Source organism: Gymnoscopelus braueri, assembly GCF_963280865.1.
Source record: "Gymnoscopelus braueri genome assembly, chromosome: 2".
NCBI classification, from domain to species: Eukaryota; Metazoa; Chordata; class Actinopteri; order Myctophiformes; family Myctophidae; genus Gymnoscopelus; species Gymnoscopelus braueri.
Window position 1 is genome coordinate 35,833,111 of NC_137604.1, and position 17,268 is coordinate 35,850,378.

General features: G+C 43.5%; 1 protein-coding gene across 1 annotated transcript; it reads right to left on the minus strand.

Moving 5' to 3' along the window:
• Positions 1-549: 549 nt before the first annotated feature.
• Positions 550-11,962, minus strand: samd1b (sterile alpha motif domain containing 1b). Its single transcript, XM_080450406.1, has 7 exons — positions 10,708-11,962; positions 9,006-9,222; positions 8,255-8,388; positions 7,544-7,592; positions 1,760-1,877; positions 1,180-1,294; positions 550-722 (listed from the first exon to the last, which is right to left on the minus strand). The coding sequence occupies exons 1-7, from the start codon at positions 11,908-11,910 to the stop codon at positions 582-584; spliced, it is 1,977 nt and encodes a 658-aa protein (XP_080306532.1). The 5' UTR covers positions 11,911-11,962; the 3' UTR covers positions 550-581.
• Positions 11,963-17,268: the final 5,306 nt, after the last annotated feature.

A 17,268-nucleotide genomic window follows, 5' to 3' on the forward strand; every position in this document is an offset into this window, starting at 1 on the left:
TAGTCATTAACCACTTACGCCATCATTATACAACACCGGTGTGTATAAATGAAGCATATAGGCTATTTTGGAGAATTTCCGCCTGTAACAACAAGCCCAAAATAGCGATGCCAAGTTCAATGTGGTTAATCATCTCTCCTTACTTCCCTCCTATGTGCTACAGTACATATTGTCATCCAGGTACAGTACCAGGTATAGAAAATCCACAAAATCCAAAGAGTCCGTTTTCAAATGGCTGATCTACAAAGACCAGGGCAGCTGTGGAAAGAGGAATGGAGTTTTTTGTATGTGAGTGTGCACATCAGTTTTGTGTGACCCACTGCATGTGATAAAATAAGTTGTCATGTCAAGCATTTAGCCTGCATGCATTTTTAACACTTGCTTTAGTTGCATGTACAAGTATAGGTGCAAAGGGTCTGTGTGTCTGTGTGTGTGTGTGTGTGTGTGTGTGTGTGTGTGTGTGTGTGTGTGTGTGTGTGTGTGTGTGTGTGTGTGTGTGTGTGTGTGTGTAAAAGAGAGAGAGAGAGAGAGAGAGAGAGAGAGAGAGAGAGAGAGAGAGAGAGAGAGAGAGCTCAGTGAGGTCAAGAGTCATCGTCAAAATGTGTTTTCTGCAGGACTTTTACATGTCGCTCAAAGATCTTGAGGGCGGGTCCGAGTCTGATTGACAGGCCAGTCAGAACATCATTACGCTGCATCAGGAGGAGAGACTTGCCATCAATTTCCTTTTGGACACAAACACACACACACACACACACACACACACACACACACACACACACACACACACACACACACACACACACACACACACACACACACACACACACACACACACACACACACACACACACACACACACACACAGCAGCATTACAGACACCTACAAATGTCTGAATGTACCTCGTGCTGTTTACATTTCTGTCTAATAAAGTAATCAATCAATCAATCTCACATTACTAGCACATTTGGACAGTCAAGACAAGAGTGTGTACAACTGCACATAATATGGAAGTTTGGACATTCTTCCTTCACAGTTAATATATTTGGCATATAAAGGAATTCAGAATGTCACTAGTAGGTACATTTAGATTGGGATAAATGATGTCTATTACGCCTGTCTGTTCTGTCTAACGTCTGTCTAACACCCTCTTTTGGTTGTCTTAGGTACTGCAGGCCTACCTGGGTCCTGAAGGCAACGGCTTGCTCGGGGAAACCTGCTACTGTGAAGTAACTGACCACGTCTGACACCGTCCAGTCCACTGGGTTTACACTGCCCTCCTCACACTTCACAAGTCTAGAGAGAGAGAGAGAGAGGGAGAGAGAGAGAAGAAAAAAGAGAGCGAGAGAGAGAGAGAGAGAGAGAGAGCAATAACCAAAGCATGCATTTGTATGAATAAAAAATACACATTTTAGTATAAAACAATATGTCAAGATTAAACAATCCCATCCTAATACTTTTTCTTTTCTTTTTATGGCGACACCTACAGTGACACCTACGAGCTGTCTAGAATAGCACCTGTGTGTGTGTGACTGTCCATCCCACATCCCAAATGCCACACTCACATTTTAATCTGAGATCCTGGGTACCCCCTGAAGCCCCCTCAAGGACCCCACTTTGAGAACCACTGTGGGGGGGGGGGGCTTCAGAAAACTGTATCTGGGTTCAGCACATTATTGCTCCTTATTTCTTTATTGTGATCGTTGTCGCTCTCATATGTAATAATAAGTCATTCTTTCAACCAGTGTGTGGTCCACTTACATTCCGCTGTTGACTTCTCCATTCATCCCTCGCTCCTCTGCAGGACCAGAGTCCCTCGGGGAGGCAGTGGGGGTTAGTAGGCAGGAAGAAACCCCAACTTCTGCTTTACACTGCACACCTAGGAGACAACCAGGAAGTTCTTTTCAGACACAAGCATGTTTGCATACTGCATGCGCACATACGCACGCAGAAAATCGAGAGTGAAATCGCTTACAGGGGAACACTTTGCCACCTGAGCATCAATGGTCCCCACAACAAAAGACTTTCCTTTTGAGAGTGCTTTAGTGCTGTTCTGCAATAACGTTTGAAAGATCAAATGCTCTCAGGCAAGATGCCAACTGTACCACCACTAAGGTTTGTTAACCACATCTTGAACCTTGAGTGTTTGTGATTTTTCTGTATATGGGTGGTTGTTTTTGTTCAATTAATCTCAATAATTGTTTAAGAGATTATGTTCAATAGTGCATTTGTGAGACAGTAGACACTAGACAGACATTTACCCCGCTCATTTCTGTGCACAAATGTAGGCCTACAGTATATACTTAAGTGTCAGGGTTCTGGTTCTGGTTCTGAGGTTTCTATCTGCCAGCACCAGGAAAATAAAGTTAGTAATTTCTGCTACAACTCCAGCCTACAGCACTGTTGGGAATGGATAGTTGGATACAGATGTTATCCAGGCTGCGTCTTGCCGATGGTAAGACGATGAATTGAATTTGAATCAACGTTCATGTGATTAACAATTTGGATAATTGCTATTAGAGATTAATAATGTAGCTACCGCCACAGGCGGTGTTTGCGATCTGCTGCTGTACTGCAACATTAAGACATGATATTACAAACCCTGTGCCAAATTGTGGTCACTCTGGCGTAAACGGCAAACATGCTGGGGGACATAATTATATTCTGAAACTACCAGAGAGAGTAAAAACATAGGCATGACCAATATCTCCATCAGGGCAAGTAAGAAACTGGGGGCACAGGGGAGTCTAGCCAGTAAACTCACCACAGTGAGTTCACTGGCCACAGTGTCATGGAATACGCCTCACTCCGTTGGATGAGTGAGACACTTATACATATTAGCCTGCTTGACAACATCCAAAAGAAGGCCCTCAAAATAACTAGAGTGGATTAGGACACTGCCTGTACAAAATCCTTCATCCGCAGCCTTATCTACAGAAGACAGGTTGCTGCTGCTGGTCCTGTACAAAATGCATAACCAACCACCACTGCCCCACGGACCTCCAGGCAATGCTCTCTCCACCATACACCAGACGGCGAACCACCTGCTTATGCACAGCTACGCTAGACCATACTCTCTGCCTCCCAGGCTGCAGGACACGCTCCTTGGACAGAAGCTTTCTCTACACTGCTCTCCATCTATATACGGAGCAGCCTTCCAGAGCATGCCATCGGATCCATCACAGACCATGGTCTTCAGGCCTTCAAAGCCCAATTAATATCTAAACAAATATCTTTATTGAATATCACTGATCTCTGCCCCTTACCAAATTAAACCTATAATTAATCAGTATTGGTTTTGTCTTTTGTATAATTTTGTAAAATAATTTAAGTGTCACCTATCAATTGTATCAATTGTGTAACTGATGACCCGCAGAGTATTATGGCAATCTACAGTCTACAGAGTGTCATTTATGATCGTTTTTTGCAACAATTTTTATTTATTTATTTGCACTGCTGCCAGCAAACCTCTCGGCACAGTACGTTTTGGTGTGATGTGTTTTAGTTTTTTTTAGCGGCGGTTAAAACTCTGGCTGCTGGGGCGCTTGGGTGGCGCAGGGGTAAAGTACTGGTCTAGGGGTTAAAATCCACTGTGCACCTACACCAACATAATTGGCTGTATTCAGAGGAGGGAAGCTGGGTGTGGAGGGTAATGTTTAATTGCTGCACTCTTATGGTTGGTGCGGCATCTGTCAGCAGTGTTGAACGGGAGGACTAGGACGGAGGCGATACGTCCTCTTGGTAGGGGCTCCTCACTGGCAGGTGAGCCAGTAGGGTACAATAGCAATGGAAAAACCCAGACATGTGTGAGGAGGATTAATTGGCAGAACAAATAAATAGGGAAAATAAATAAATAAAAGGTAAAAAATAATTGGCCTCTCTAAAAAAGAAAAAACTCTGCCTGCTTCATTTTGGATCATCTGAAGGGCATTGAGAGACTTTTTGCTAAATGACAGAGTAGAGGCGTGTGTGTGTGTGTGTGTGTGTGTGTGTGTGTGTGTGTGTGTGTGTGTGTGTGTGTGTGTGTGTGTGTGTGTGTGTGTGTGTGTGTGTGTGTGTGTGTGTGTGTGTGTGTGTGTGTGTGTGTGTGTACGTGCGTTTACAGTATATATGATATTGGCCTTATTGTATTTCAGCAGCAACACCTTTTGAAACATCCAATTATAGAAGTTGGATAAAGAAAAAATATTCACAGTTGGGTATAATTTGGTGCAAATGAGATGTTAAAATAATTGGAATCATGTTTTGGCTTTTTATGGAGAGGTTGCACAGCGGGCTCTAGGGATGGCAATGTCCGTCTAGGCAAGCCTTTGGTCACAAACAAGATATCTTGAAAACTACTTTTGCCATGAAATTTTCAGTGCACTGACTGCACCCCCAGCACCCTTCTACATTAGGTGACCCCATGGCTTTTCCACACAATCTAATAGGCAAATTGCAGCCTCTAGTGGCAGCTAGTGGGACTTTGAGACTGGCAACAGACTTTGGTATTTTCAGCACTAGATAAGTGCAGAATACCTGTGGGGCAGTAGCAAGGTGGGTTGGATTAGGTTGAATATAATATAACATTATTGTCAGTGCAGTAGGTGTGTTGCAGATGGATTTAATCATGGCAAATCAAATTACCTTTTCTTTACAATTAAGAGCAGCACACTGCTCTTGGTGCAATAATGTACTGGTAATTTCCAGTGTCATGGAAGAAGAACCTCAGAAATGTAATTTATCCCAAGAGCAAACTCATATCTTTGTGTGGGAGAAATGTATATGAATATATACCTTCAATATCAGTAGCAGTTTTGTTGGATACAGGCATTAAACATGGCCACATGTGGGTTAGAATGCATAAAATACTTTTTTTTACAATTGCAAACCTCACTATATGCCAGTTTACTTGGTCCAATCCGGCAGGTGGTTGATAGCATAAATCTTGGTCATTGTTGACACCAAAACTGAAGTGCACTGCTGATTTACACTTGCCCTACTGCGCCTCTCCTTCCACATGGGGAGTCCCCAAAATACCAAACACATGAAGATGAGGAAAAATGCCTAATTATTGTCCAATGCAGGCGCAGATTTACTGTAGGCACAGTGAGGCCCGGGCCTTACCTGAAGTGAAGCGGTGCCTTCCTTCAGCCATGGGCAGATGTTTGTGTGTTTGATATAAGTAGGCTATCGACCCTCGACTCAAGGCCAACAGACAGCCTCTATTAATACATCCTGCCTGCATGTTGCCACCGTCGGAGGCAACGTCTTGAGTCTTTTGAGAGTGTCAATGTGTACTCTGGGATTCTTTTGTGATTAGGTTCACAAACACAAACCCGCTTTGTGACGTCATGACACACACACACACACACACACACACACACACACACACACACACACACACACACACACACACACACACACACACAGACAGACAGACAGACAGACAGACAGACAGACAGACAGACAGACAGACAGACAGACAGACAGACAGACAGACAGACAGACAGACAGACAGACACACACACACACACACACACACACAACAAGGTCCCTCATTCTTGGTTTTTGAAAATAAACCTGTCTCCGCTGTCCAAATGGAGGGACAACCCACCACCACCCGCAGTCCCACAGGGGGAGAAAGAAGAGGCACCTGTTGCTGCTTCATAATTCCATGGAATTATGACAGCGTCTGTCTTTTTCCTACCTGGATCTGGCACTTTTGGCATGAAAGACCTTTTAAACTTTAAAGGGTCCATCGATGTGATTTGTATGGGATTGTAATGGCTGAAACTTAACAACACGCTTGGTTCATCAATAACATCAAACAGAGAATAGCCGAGATCAGGAATGAACTCCCCACAATAATCGAGTAGCCTACTGGACTGGACAGCTGTCCTGCGAACATTTTTCAAAACCCCGCCACTAACCATCCTCTAACATGCTGCTGTGTGGAGAGACTTTTCTCCACAACAAACAGAATACAGAAAGCGCCTGAGAATGAGATCACCTTGACTGGTCGCTTGAACTTGAAACCTTTCTCATTTGAAAAAGAAATAGACACTATTTGGATTACGATGACATTATCCGGGTTGTTTTGCACCCTGTCCGTCTGGCCGATTTTAGCAAAACACATTTTTTGACAGTACTCATAGAAATTTTGCCCAAACTTCACGCAAATCGGTACACAGTATCTCTAGTCTAGTTTAACGAAACAGGTCTTTGAGATTTCTCATATTCCATCCTGATTGGCTAAGATTGGCCTCCAAAGTTTGCAGGAGTGCTCCGTTTTGAACAAAATGCCTCAAATCATGAACACAGCGTGCGATTTCCGTGAAATTTGCACGCACATTCCCACTAGGCCGAGAAAGATATGCCTCTTAAAAAAATTCTAATCAGTCACATGGTGGCGCTATAACAGGACAATTCGTGTTTTTACCTATAGGTTGCAGGATCTGAGTAAAACTTTGTATGTGCAGTGCACCAAGCCCCCAGAACCCAGAGTTTGCATTGAAGCGCAATGGACATGCTGGCTATTCATAGGTACTGCAGCTTAAAATGGCTGGGGCCACTGTACATGAACGAGCGAAAACGGTTTCAACCAATGGGCTCGACTCACAAGCTTGCACACGAGCTTGTGCACAAACTGCACAACTCCTTCAGATTGAATCCAAATTTCACGCAAATCGGTAAATATGATCTCTATAGTCATGTGATCAAGACGGATCTGTTAGATTTTTCATTTTCCATCCTGATTGGCTAAGATTGACATCTCAAGTTTGCAGGAGTGGCGTCGTTTTGAACAAAATTCCGCAAATCATGAACTTGAACGTTGAGGAACAAATGCCACCCTTTTAACATTGCCCTATTATAGCGCCTTTTTTTTTATATTACTCCAACAAATCACGCAAATCGGTACACATTATGTCTATAGTCAAGTGATCAAGATGGATCCGTCCGATTTTTCATATTCCATTCTGATTGGCAAATTCTGAACATTTCTGGCCCACAATAACCTACCTGACCTGGCGGAGACCTTTGCTCCGAGTTGTTGTCCCCCTGTGCAATTTGTATTGCCTGTTACATTGATTGATCTCGTAATGTAAGTTGTATCAAAGTAGGGTGACCAATGGCCATATTCATCGCAACGCCTATTGTAATATCTAAGCTAAAAGGTTTAAAAACAAATAAATATGTAGACCGCCTATAATTATTTAAGGTTATTTCAAGAAGTTATTCAACTCTCTCCAAATTTCTTTCAACCGCACGTCATTTGCGGAATGCGCAACTGATATTAGACACTATGAGAGAAATAACTATTTTTTGTTGCATGGCTCAGTAGAGGCGTAGCACAACCTAGAATATAAAATGCACATGCAACCATGACATGCTCGCGCACAAACGTGCACACGCACACACACACACACACACACACACACACACACACACACACACACACACACACACACACACACACACACACACACACACACACACACACACACACACACACACACACCAACAATTATATATAGAAGAAACTAAATGGAAAGCAGATCTTACTGTTGAAGCCTGAGGAAGTGTGGCTCCTTCCCTTATACTCCAGATTATCCTGTGGGGAGGGCAGATCATAGAGAATAATGGCGTGAGAAAAAGTAAGACATGTCAAGAACTTCCTTCCATGAACTTCAAATTCAATCCTTGCATAAATTAGCAGTATGAAGTAACTGACAGATGTGACAGCATGCTACATAGAAAACTTGAAAAGTGCACTCCTCTGAGCACAGAGCAACAGACCCCGTGGCCGCGCATGCGCAGTAATGGCGAAAACTGCGGCCGCAGAGTTACACAGAGTTTCCAAAAAAGGCTAATAAACAGCTTGAATTTGGGAGAAGTGAAAAACTGGCTTCCTCACAGTCTGCATAATGCTAATGGTCAATGCCTGTGTGCAAGTTGAGGTCAATTGCTCAAGCCAGTGAGGAGAACCATGCGGGACAGAGAGTGTGACTTTCCTTAATTATATATATATATATATATATATATATATATATATATATATATGCATCCTCCCTCTTCCAGAATTACCTATTTAATTGCAATCAATGTGGAATCTATGGTAGCCTGGTGGGTGTACTTGAGTGTATATACCTGATAATGGCTCTCCTAATTTCATTCAAGAATGGTTAATGGAACTATTTTCTTTACGTTCGTCACCATACAAGAGGGAATTACAGGCACGCAAGACACACATGTTCCCACAGGACACGTGCTTACCTGCGTTTCCCTGTGCAGCTGGTCAGGGGTGATGGTACTCCGCTCTGGTTGTGCGTCCTTACAGTGTGGCACAAGGGCTCCCTGGGCTGGTGGGCATAACACCACCCTGGTGAGAGGACCCTGTCCAGGTACGCCTGGGAGACAGCACAGAGTTGGGGAGGGAGGAAGATGAGAGAGGATCAAAAATATCAGAGGAGCCACAATCTGGGAACGAATCGACAAAAAAAAGAAAAAAGAAAAATCCTTTGAATTTGCCTATGGGGGCACCGCCCAATTCCCCACGTAGAGACCGGATGTCGGCCCGTTCACTCTCCTTCAGCTCTCCAAATAACAAACTCTACACATTGTAATAGGAGTTGCCGACAGATTCAGCTGTGGAGCTCTGAATCTGCCTTGAGAGATTAGAGGAGCCCAAACAAGAACAAACAACTCCTCAGACACTGTAGTAGGGAATTAGACATACAGTAGTACGCCTACAATTCTACTAACACACTTATTCTTAATTATTGAAATAGCCACATCCAAGGCTTTATTTCTTAATTCATCATTAGTTTCATTTTGTCTTTGTATTCAGGACACGTACATATACAGGAATGTGTGCTTGCTTGCACAAACACACACACACACACACACACACACACACACACACACACACACACACACACACACACACACACACACACACACACACACACACACACACACACACACACACACACACACACACACACACACACACACACACACACACCTTCATCATAGTGGTGCTGATGTTGGGGGCTCTCCTGCTTTGATGTGGTCTGGATCGCAGGATCATCTCTGCCTTCATTACCGAGACCTGGTTCGGTTGTCATGGCTACCGGGGCTCGCCCTCCCTCCTCATCACAACTCTGGGGATCATCTTCCTCCTCTTCCTCGTTCTCTTCCTGGTCTTCCTCTCCGCTGTCTGTTTCCATTGGCTCACTCTCCTGGTTAGACAGTGATGGCGGGATGCATTGGAATAAATCTTGTATCATTAATTATGTCCCATAAAATACAGGAAGGGCGTTTTCATGTTTTCTCTCTCACTTTCTCACAGATGGACCAAATGCCATCTGAATGCACCATTAAGTTCCAATTCAAGCTGTAGTCTTACTGAGTGAGTATGGGATTTAAAAACCCAGACTGGATTGTTTACACACACGCACACGCACGCACGCACGCACGCACGCACGCACGCACGCACGCACACACACACACACACACACACACACACACACACACACACACACACACACACACACACACACACACACACACACACACACACACACACACACACACACACACACACACACACACACACACACACACACACACAAAAGTGCAGATGCTTTCATAGGCCTTCAAATGGAATATATATATATATATATATATATATATATATATATATATATATATATATATATATATATATATATATAAAAGTATAATGGATAGGTAGAAAGGTAGTCACCCTAGCCTACACCCACAGCGAGCGGAGGAGAGTGCACTGTCAAAAAAATGACACAAAGGATTCATAAGGCACGAAACGGGAGAGAGGCGGGGATAAAGAGGGGAAAAAAGAACAGAAGTAACCCATGGGCCTATCCCCGGCGTTCCCCGCGTCGAGAAACGGGGAGCTCCCTCCGTGCTCCTGCTGCAAACACAATTTATTACCGCGACCAAAAGAAGTGAGCCAGCTATCTGCCGACTGTTGTGTTCTGGTCGCGTCCCTCCTGTCGGCCTCCAGAAAACTGCGCTCTCTCGGCTCCCCGCCCGAGCACGTCCTAAGTTTATACAGACACAAGACACCGCCTATTGGAGCGATGTACAGTATAGCCCATGAGCCTCGACATTCTTTGCTCAAGCCAAAAGTTCAGGGTAAACATGATAATTAAGAATAATGGGCCTGTTCAAAACAATTATAATAATAAATAAATAAACGGCGAAGAATAAACGTTTGTTAGTGCTCGGGACATTATTACACACACAGAAAGATCAGATGCGCGCACACACTGCGTGTGAGTGTTTTTTTCCTTTTATTTCGGAGAAGCGAAGCGGCGATCGAGCGCTCGCTGTTTCTAGTTGGTTGGATCACTCTATGGTTCAGCAGTCAGTCCGCACTAAGCAGAAGCCGCACATTCCGTGTCGGGGGCGACAATGGAATGCAATGTCAAATTACAATGTTGCCGTAAAACGGTGACGATAGCCCAACAATATTTCGTGTCATGTCTCCAGATAACCCACTTTCCCTTTTGAATTTTCGTGCTTCATGGACAAAGACAAAAGAATGTGCGATAGTGCGTGTTAAGGTTTTATTGAATGGCCATTAATTCATAGCCCGACAAGCAGCCTTATGTTGTGTGCTCTCTGCACGGTCGGTACGTGTTGTTCATATTAAGTTGTCCTCTAGTGTCTAGTCTATAGCATACCTTTTTCACCAGATGCCTGTCCTGCAGTGCGCTCTTTAGAAGTCTGTCAGCGGACGCATTCTTGTGAATCGGCTCTTCCACAACCATCCCCCTCCTCTGTGGAAGACTGATGTTCCCGCATCGGGTCCTGCGCAGCCGGCCCCTCGCCACCTCCCTCTCCAGGACCACCTTGACTCTGCCCCGGGTCAGCTTCTCCCCCGACAGCCGCTCCTCCTGGCTGCTCAAATACCCCAGAATCTCCTTCAGTCCGAACGGCTTCGTTTGGCCCCTGGTGGTGGCGGCGGCGGACAAACTGCGAACAGAAGCCACCAGTCTGTCGCCCAGGTCAGAGTTGGCTTGTTGGCCCCCCGCCGTCCCGGTACACTGTCCCCCTCCCACACGGAGTTTGGGCTTGAGGGGCTGCTTCTGCCTCTGAGGGACATTGTTGTTGCTTTCGCTCCCGAGGCAAGTTTTCCTCTCTGAGTCCACGGTGGTGATGCCGCCGTCCTCCTCCTTGCCTGGCTCCATTCCCCCTCGAATCGCATCATCGACTTGGCTTGGTGGTGTTGTTTCGTCGGCGTCAACGCCGCCGGTTCTATGCCCAGCATGGCCGGGGGATGGACAGCCACAGTCATCCCCTGCCTGGTGTCCCAATCCCTTGTCTCTGCATGCACTTGCTTTCTCCTCCTCTCCACCACAGCCGCTCCCGGCTATTGCGCCACAACTGAGAACAATGTTTCCGCTGCACGGACTGGAACTGGAAGAGAGGTTTTGTTTTTTCCCGCTGATGCTGCTGGCCGGTGTCTGTGGCCGGGGGTCCGGGCTGGGCTCCGAGTCCTCCTCTCCCCCCTCCTGGTCGGTGAAGCTGTGCGCACTATCGCCGTTGTTGTTCAAATTGTTGTGTTTGGTCCGCTCCCTCGCTGCTGCCTCCGCGCTGCTGCTGCTGCTGCTGCTGCTGTTACCAGCGGCCGTAAACTCGCTCTTCTTTCGGCTTTTCCGCTGCACCTTCGCCGCGTTTCGATACGAGATCGACCCCTTGTAGCTAACTTTGAGCACAGTCTGATCTTGGATCAGTTTCTCCAGCTCCGTCCTGGTTCGGTCCGGGTCTGACCCGTGTCGTCTTCGGACCATTCGACAGATCCTCTCGAGGTCCGGACGGGCTTTTCTGGAGCGAAGAGAATCGATTGTTTCAAGGATCCACTCCCGGTACTTGGGTTCGGACATCTTCTGTTCTGTTGGTACTACGGATGGGTTTGGCCGAGTGCGTCTTTTTCGTTGTTTCAGAAGTGACGCTGTGTGTGAGTGAGAGCTCAGAGCCAGAGTGCGAAGCCCCGGCTGAAGAATGCGAACGGAAGCCTGGTTTGTACGCTTGCGTTCGTTGGCCACATTGTGCGCTTAAGGTGGACCGAAGATGGCGCCCGGGTCTCCATAGACGCGAGCGGCATTTAAGGTGGAATTGGCCAGTTTTTGCGCATCGGAGTCCTGCTCTTTGTTTGCGGCCAAGTATCGTTTATAAATAATATTAGTTTGATTGTATCAAACAGTAGCCTAAAGTCCAAACAAGTACGAAGCGAGCGCAAATGGCTTCGCAACGTGAGTAAGAAATATTGTGATTTTTATTTAGCCAGGCACGGTCAACAGATGACAGCCCCGTGTCGCATAGCCGCCCGTCAGTGATGCACTATATAGGCTTTAACGGAGTTTTCTACAAGAAAGGTAATTTGATGGTCATATAGCCTAAGGTCTATTCTCAACTGCATAATTCCTAAACAAACATACACATAGGCCTACAACCTGTTTTATTGTAATTTGTTTTTACAAGTAGGTTAAAACTGTATTTAGAATGATGCTCATATATTGCAAAATATTACACTTATATTACACACTTTGCCTATAATAGCAGTGTTTTCTTGTCAATGTCCTTAATAGCTTCCCTTTGCAGTGCTGAGAGGGGAGGGTAACAGCTGGGTTTACACTGATCTAATTTCCCTAAAAACTTAAAAGTACAACACGTACCAGCATTGTGCCTCAAGAGGAAGTTGTATCACTGCAACACTGGAGTAGACACAGAATGATATTGTGTTATAACTTCAAACATTTCTCCTTGATGATATATAGCCTTAAACTTGACATGAATGAAATACAGTAACTGAAATGTCAACATGTGTATGTATTACTACAGTGTAATAATAATATTAATAATAAGTAAACGCATAATAATGATCAGGCCTATTAATGAAATTGCAAGAGCTGACCAAAAGTGTTGGACAAGTTCTTATAGGCTACTCTTCTCACCTCTACTGTTTTCTCTCAATCTTGCATAACTTTATTTGGAAAACAGCTGACATCCTTTGGAGGCTTTCAACAATTACATCTCTCTGAGCAAGAGCAATGATTAGGACTTCTCTCCATAGTCAAATATTGACTGTTGTGATGAGACTGTTGTGGGGATTCACTAAAGAATAAAATAATTGGGAGAATGAGAGGTGGAATGCAGTGAGAGGGCTAGGAATAGGGACAAAATCAAATATTGTAATATTTTTGAAGAAATACATCAATATCAATATTGTAAATATCGTATTGAGATTATATCAGTTTCTTCAATAGCAAAAATCTGCAAGCTCAATGCAATGCATCACGGACCATTGTGCATTGTGACCTTTTAGATTAGTATTTTCGCAATTTCTGAACATTTTTGAAAATATAGAATAGGTCATAAGTGATTAAAATCAGGAAAAGACAACACTTATGCCATATCACGATATTACAATATCCAAAATACCAGAAGATATGTAGTCTCATATCACAATATTGATATAATATTGATATATTGCCCAGCCCTGAGAGGGCTATCCTAAACAGTAAGGATGCACCCTTTAGCCTCAGCCACTAATTGGGATATACTTGTCACCTTTGTTTAATACAGAATCTTGTGGAAAAACACTCAATATCACATTTACCAAAACCAACACCAGTTTGACCAGTTTCCAACAATTTCTGCTATTTTCACCACATTTGTCTATTTTGGTTAAATATGGAGATTGTCTTCTTTAAGGTTTTGACTTAATGATAAGGATAATTCCTTTAACAGGTCCGCTCATGAAAGTCCTTGCGGTCTTGTTTCTAATGAGGGCCTGTGAGCAATTAGGGGTTAAGTGTCTTGCTCAGGGACAAATTTCATTTCATCGACACATTTGCTGGCCTGGCCTGGAATCGTGCCTGAGGCAACCAGGGCCTCTGGCTCCATAGGCGGGCTCACTAACCACTCAGCTATGGCCGCCCTGATCAAGGCAAAATTCAGGTCCCAGTCTGAAACCATTTGAGAAGCAGAGAGCTATACAGTTTATAGTCTGAGCTGCAGTGCAGACAGGAGAATTCCGAGAGCTATAACCCCCCCCCCCCCCACACACCCAAAAAAAGAAAGAAAGAAGAAAAAGTGGCAGTTACAAAAATGGAGATAATCACATTATTTTGGAAGACTAAGAGAATTATTAAGGACCTACATAGCCTACCCAATACTGTCAATTATATTCCATGTAGGGAAATATGACATGTTGCAATCACTTAATGTGGACATCCAAATGTAAGAATGAAACTAGAAAAGAGTGCATATCTCCGCCAAGCCAGGTTGCCTACCCAGCTATGCATGATTTGGGAAGGTATGGACAAACCTGGCCCCTGGAGAGGGAAAGGGAAAACGTTTTTTATAGATGCGCTCTATAGAGGCCCCTCAACATGCCAATTTGGGCATGATTAGATGTTGCATTTATGATATATGGTGTTTTTTGTGGCCCCACCCACCAACTTTGAAAGCTAATCTTAGCCATTTGGAATGGAATCTGACTGATACCCCTTTGATCACATGACAAAGTCGGTAGGAGTAGTATAGCAAAAAGTGTGTTTCAAAGAAAATGCTAAAAATGGTGGAAAATCATGACTGGTGGAGTTGGGCATGGCCTATATGGGGAGTTGTGTCATGATCCAAGGAACTAAGAGTTATTGGCCAAAACATGAATTGGCCTGTTATAGCACCACCATGAGGCAGATTTGAAAGGGGTTGAGGTTCTTCCTTGGTCTACTGGGAGTGTGTGTGCAAAGTTACATGCTGATCGGTCCAGCTGCGTCCGAGATTAGCTGCTGACAGCTCACAGACATACGCACAGACAGGGTAAAACATAATCCCCGCACCCGGCTGCTCCGGAGATAAGGCTTTTGTTAAAAAGTTAAATGTCTATATTCTGATTGTAATTATTATAGTGTTTGTTGACTAGGGGTCTCCCCATCTATCCATTTCTTTAGTAAACAGAAAACACTTTTTCAGGTGGACACCAATTTCATGGAGAAAGAATCCATTCATCAGCTTGAATTTGATAGTGTTCCAGTTCTAATTGTGACTGCTCATTTTTTGTTTTGTTTCATCACTTCCAAATTCACTTGTTTATCTTGCATCTTGTATGAGTTCTCTCTCCTGATTTGATCTAATTGGTATGCTGACCTGATTGACCTGTTTACTAAAGAGCTGGAGAGACAGGGAGACCCCTGTTACTGAAGAAACACTCTATAGCAATGATAACTATTGCTATGTAACACTTATTTTAACAAACAAATCACTTACAGAACCTTTTTATTTAATCACAACGGCCCTCATTTAATGCAGTGCTTACTCCTAAGCCTCTATCTCGTCTAGAGTGATGGAGGAATGGTGCACATGGTAGACAGGTCAGTTGTATAAACTGCAATGTTGTCTGTCTCATCTTCCTCTGTACAAGCTCCATCTACTTCCAAATGGACAACCTTTTCTGAATTGATTGAAAGGAAAGTAAGCCATCATGACATTGTACAACATAAAGTATTTAACAACAGCAACAAAAACTGTGGTCATGTTTTTTAACACATCTAGCATCATAAATGAGCCAATGACAAAACAATAATAAATGAGTCACACTCCAACAGTCAACTTAGCAGGTTTGCATTGAACAGAGAAGGGAAGTTTTTATGTAATGTAAAAATGTGTAAAACATGGGTCCAAAGCACGCTGTCCAGACTACCGCCATTACTGGTCAAAGTGTTCCGACAACTGACAGCCAGAAGCAGTCTGAGGTATAGTCTGCCTCAAATAGTCCTGTGTGACTTGGCATGGGACACTGGTTAATGTAAAATGCAGATTTGATGTATGCAATTTGCGGGTTCTGAGCAGTCAGCCAATCTTGCAGGTGTTTTTAATACGTTTTAAAACAGAGTTGTCAGGTTATAGCAACTGAACTAAATTTGCACCATATCAGATAAAGTTATTATGGAAGATGCATTGCTTAGCCTACATTTCCCTGATAGTTTCATTTGATTTCTGGTTCATATGTACTGTATGTGATTGCTAATAGTTCATTTTAAGCCATTGAATGTGTTATAACCTAAGATGCTATTTTGTTATGGCAGTGCCATTACAATAAATATTTGTATTTGCTTTTTGCTTGCTACAACATTACTTGCTGTTTGTTGTATGAAATCCTGGCATCATTAAAATAATTTCAGTTTGAATTCTGTAGGTATGAGAAAAGATATATTATGCTAAATACATGATGATATATTACCCGGCCAGGACAAGTGTAAATTAAGTTCAACCTTAAACTTTTCCCTCAAATAGCTTCCATGGCAAGAGAAATACCTCATCTGTATCCTACAACAATGCTGTAATTAATCTTATACTGTAGGGCTTTGTATGAGCAACGACATGTCCAAAATGAGTGCTATACTCAGACCTTGGCATTGTTACGGAAGCACTATTCATTTCTATTAGTAATTTTACCACTAGAAATTGTAAAAATGTAATGCAGTAGATATGAATGAACTATGGATTTGGTTGTTAAGTGGGATGAGATCCCTGACACGGCTTGGGAGTACGATTTGTATTACAGGACGGCCATAACTGAATGGTTAGAGAGGCTGCCTGGGAAACAGAAGGTCCCAGGTTCAACTCCTGGCCCCAGCTATGTGTTGAGGTGTCCATGAGCAAGACACTTAACCCATAACTGCTCCCCCTGAGGGCTCAATATGACCACCTGAGCAGCCAACAGCCGGGTGAAGCTGAAACAGAATTTCCCTCATGGGATTAATAAGGTCTACATTATTATAATAAATTATTATTAAGTAATACCTTTATCTGTAAGTTAGAGTGACTGCCTCCATTACTGATAAAAACAAAATTACTAGGACAGTTGTCACAATTACTGGATGGAAAGCTTCATTCTAGTCCTGTCGTTTGATAATTTGCACCCTTATCTGCTAAGCTAAAGTAACAATGACACTCGCATCATATGCCTTTGCAGGCCTCTGTAAAGCATCAAAGGTAGTCTGCATACTTATTTGCATTAATCTAGTAGGCTCTACTATGCATAACTGTAGTACAGGTGTTTTTCAGAAGGCGGCATATACCAGTTTCCTGTTCCGGTGCCATTTCCATACTCCATTTTATTAGCCCGCAGGTTTGAACCATAAACACCTGAAGATGTGTTTCCGGCTGACTTAAAGGTAGGGTAAGTGATATTTTTTGGTTAAAACAAAAAGTATTTTGTTAAAAGGTTAAAG

Excerpts from the sequence above, each read along its gene's own strand:
- samd1b (XM_080450406.1), bottom strand. The coding sequence starts at position 11,910 with ATGTCCGAACCCAAGTACCGGGAGTGGATCCTTGAAACAATCGATTCT. Across the intron at positions 1,295-1,759 it reads GGAGAAGTCAACAGCGGAAT|ACTTGTGAAGTGTGAGGAGG; the intron begins GTAAGTGGACCA and ends CTCTCTCTCTAG. Across the intron at positions 723-1,179 it reads CCGTTGCCTTCAGGACCCAG|GAAATTGATGGCAAGTCTCT; the intron begins GTAGGCCTGCAG and ends TGTGTCCAAAAG.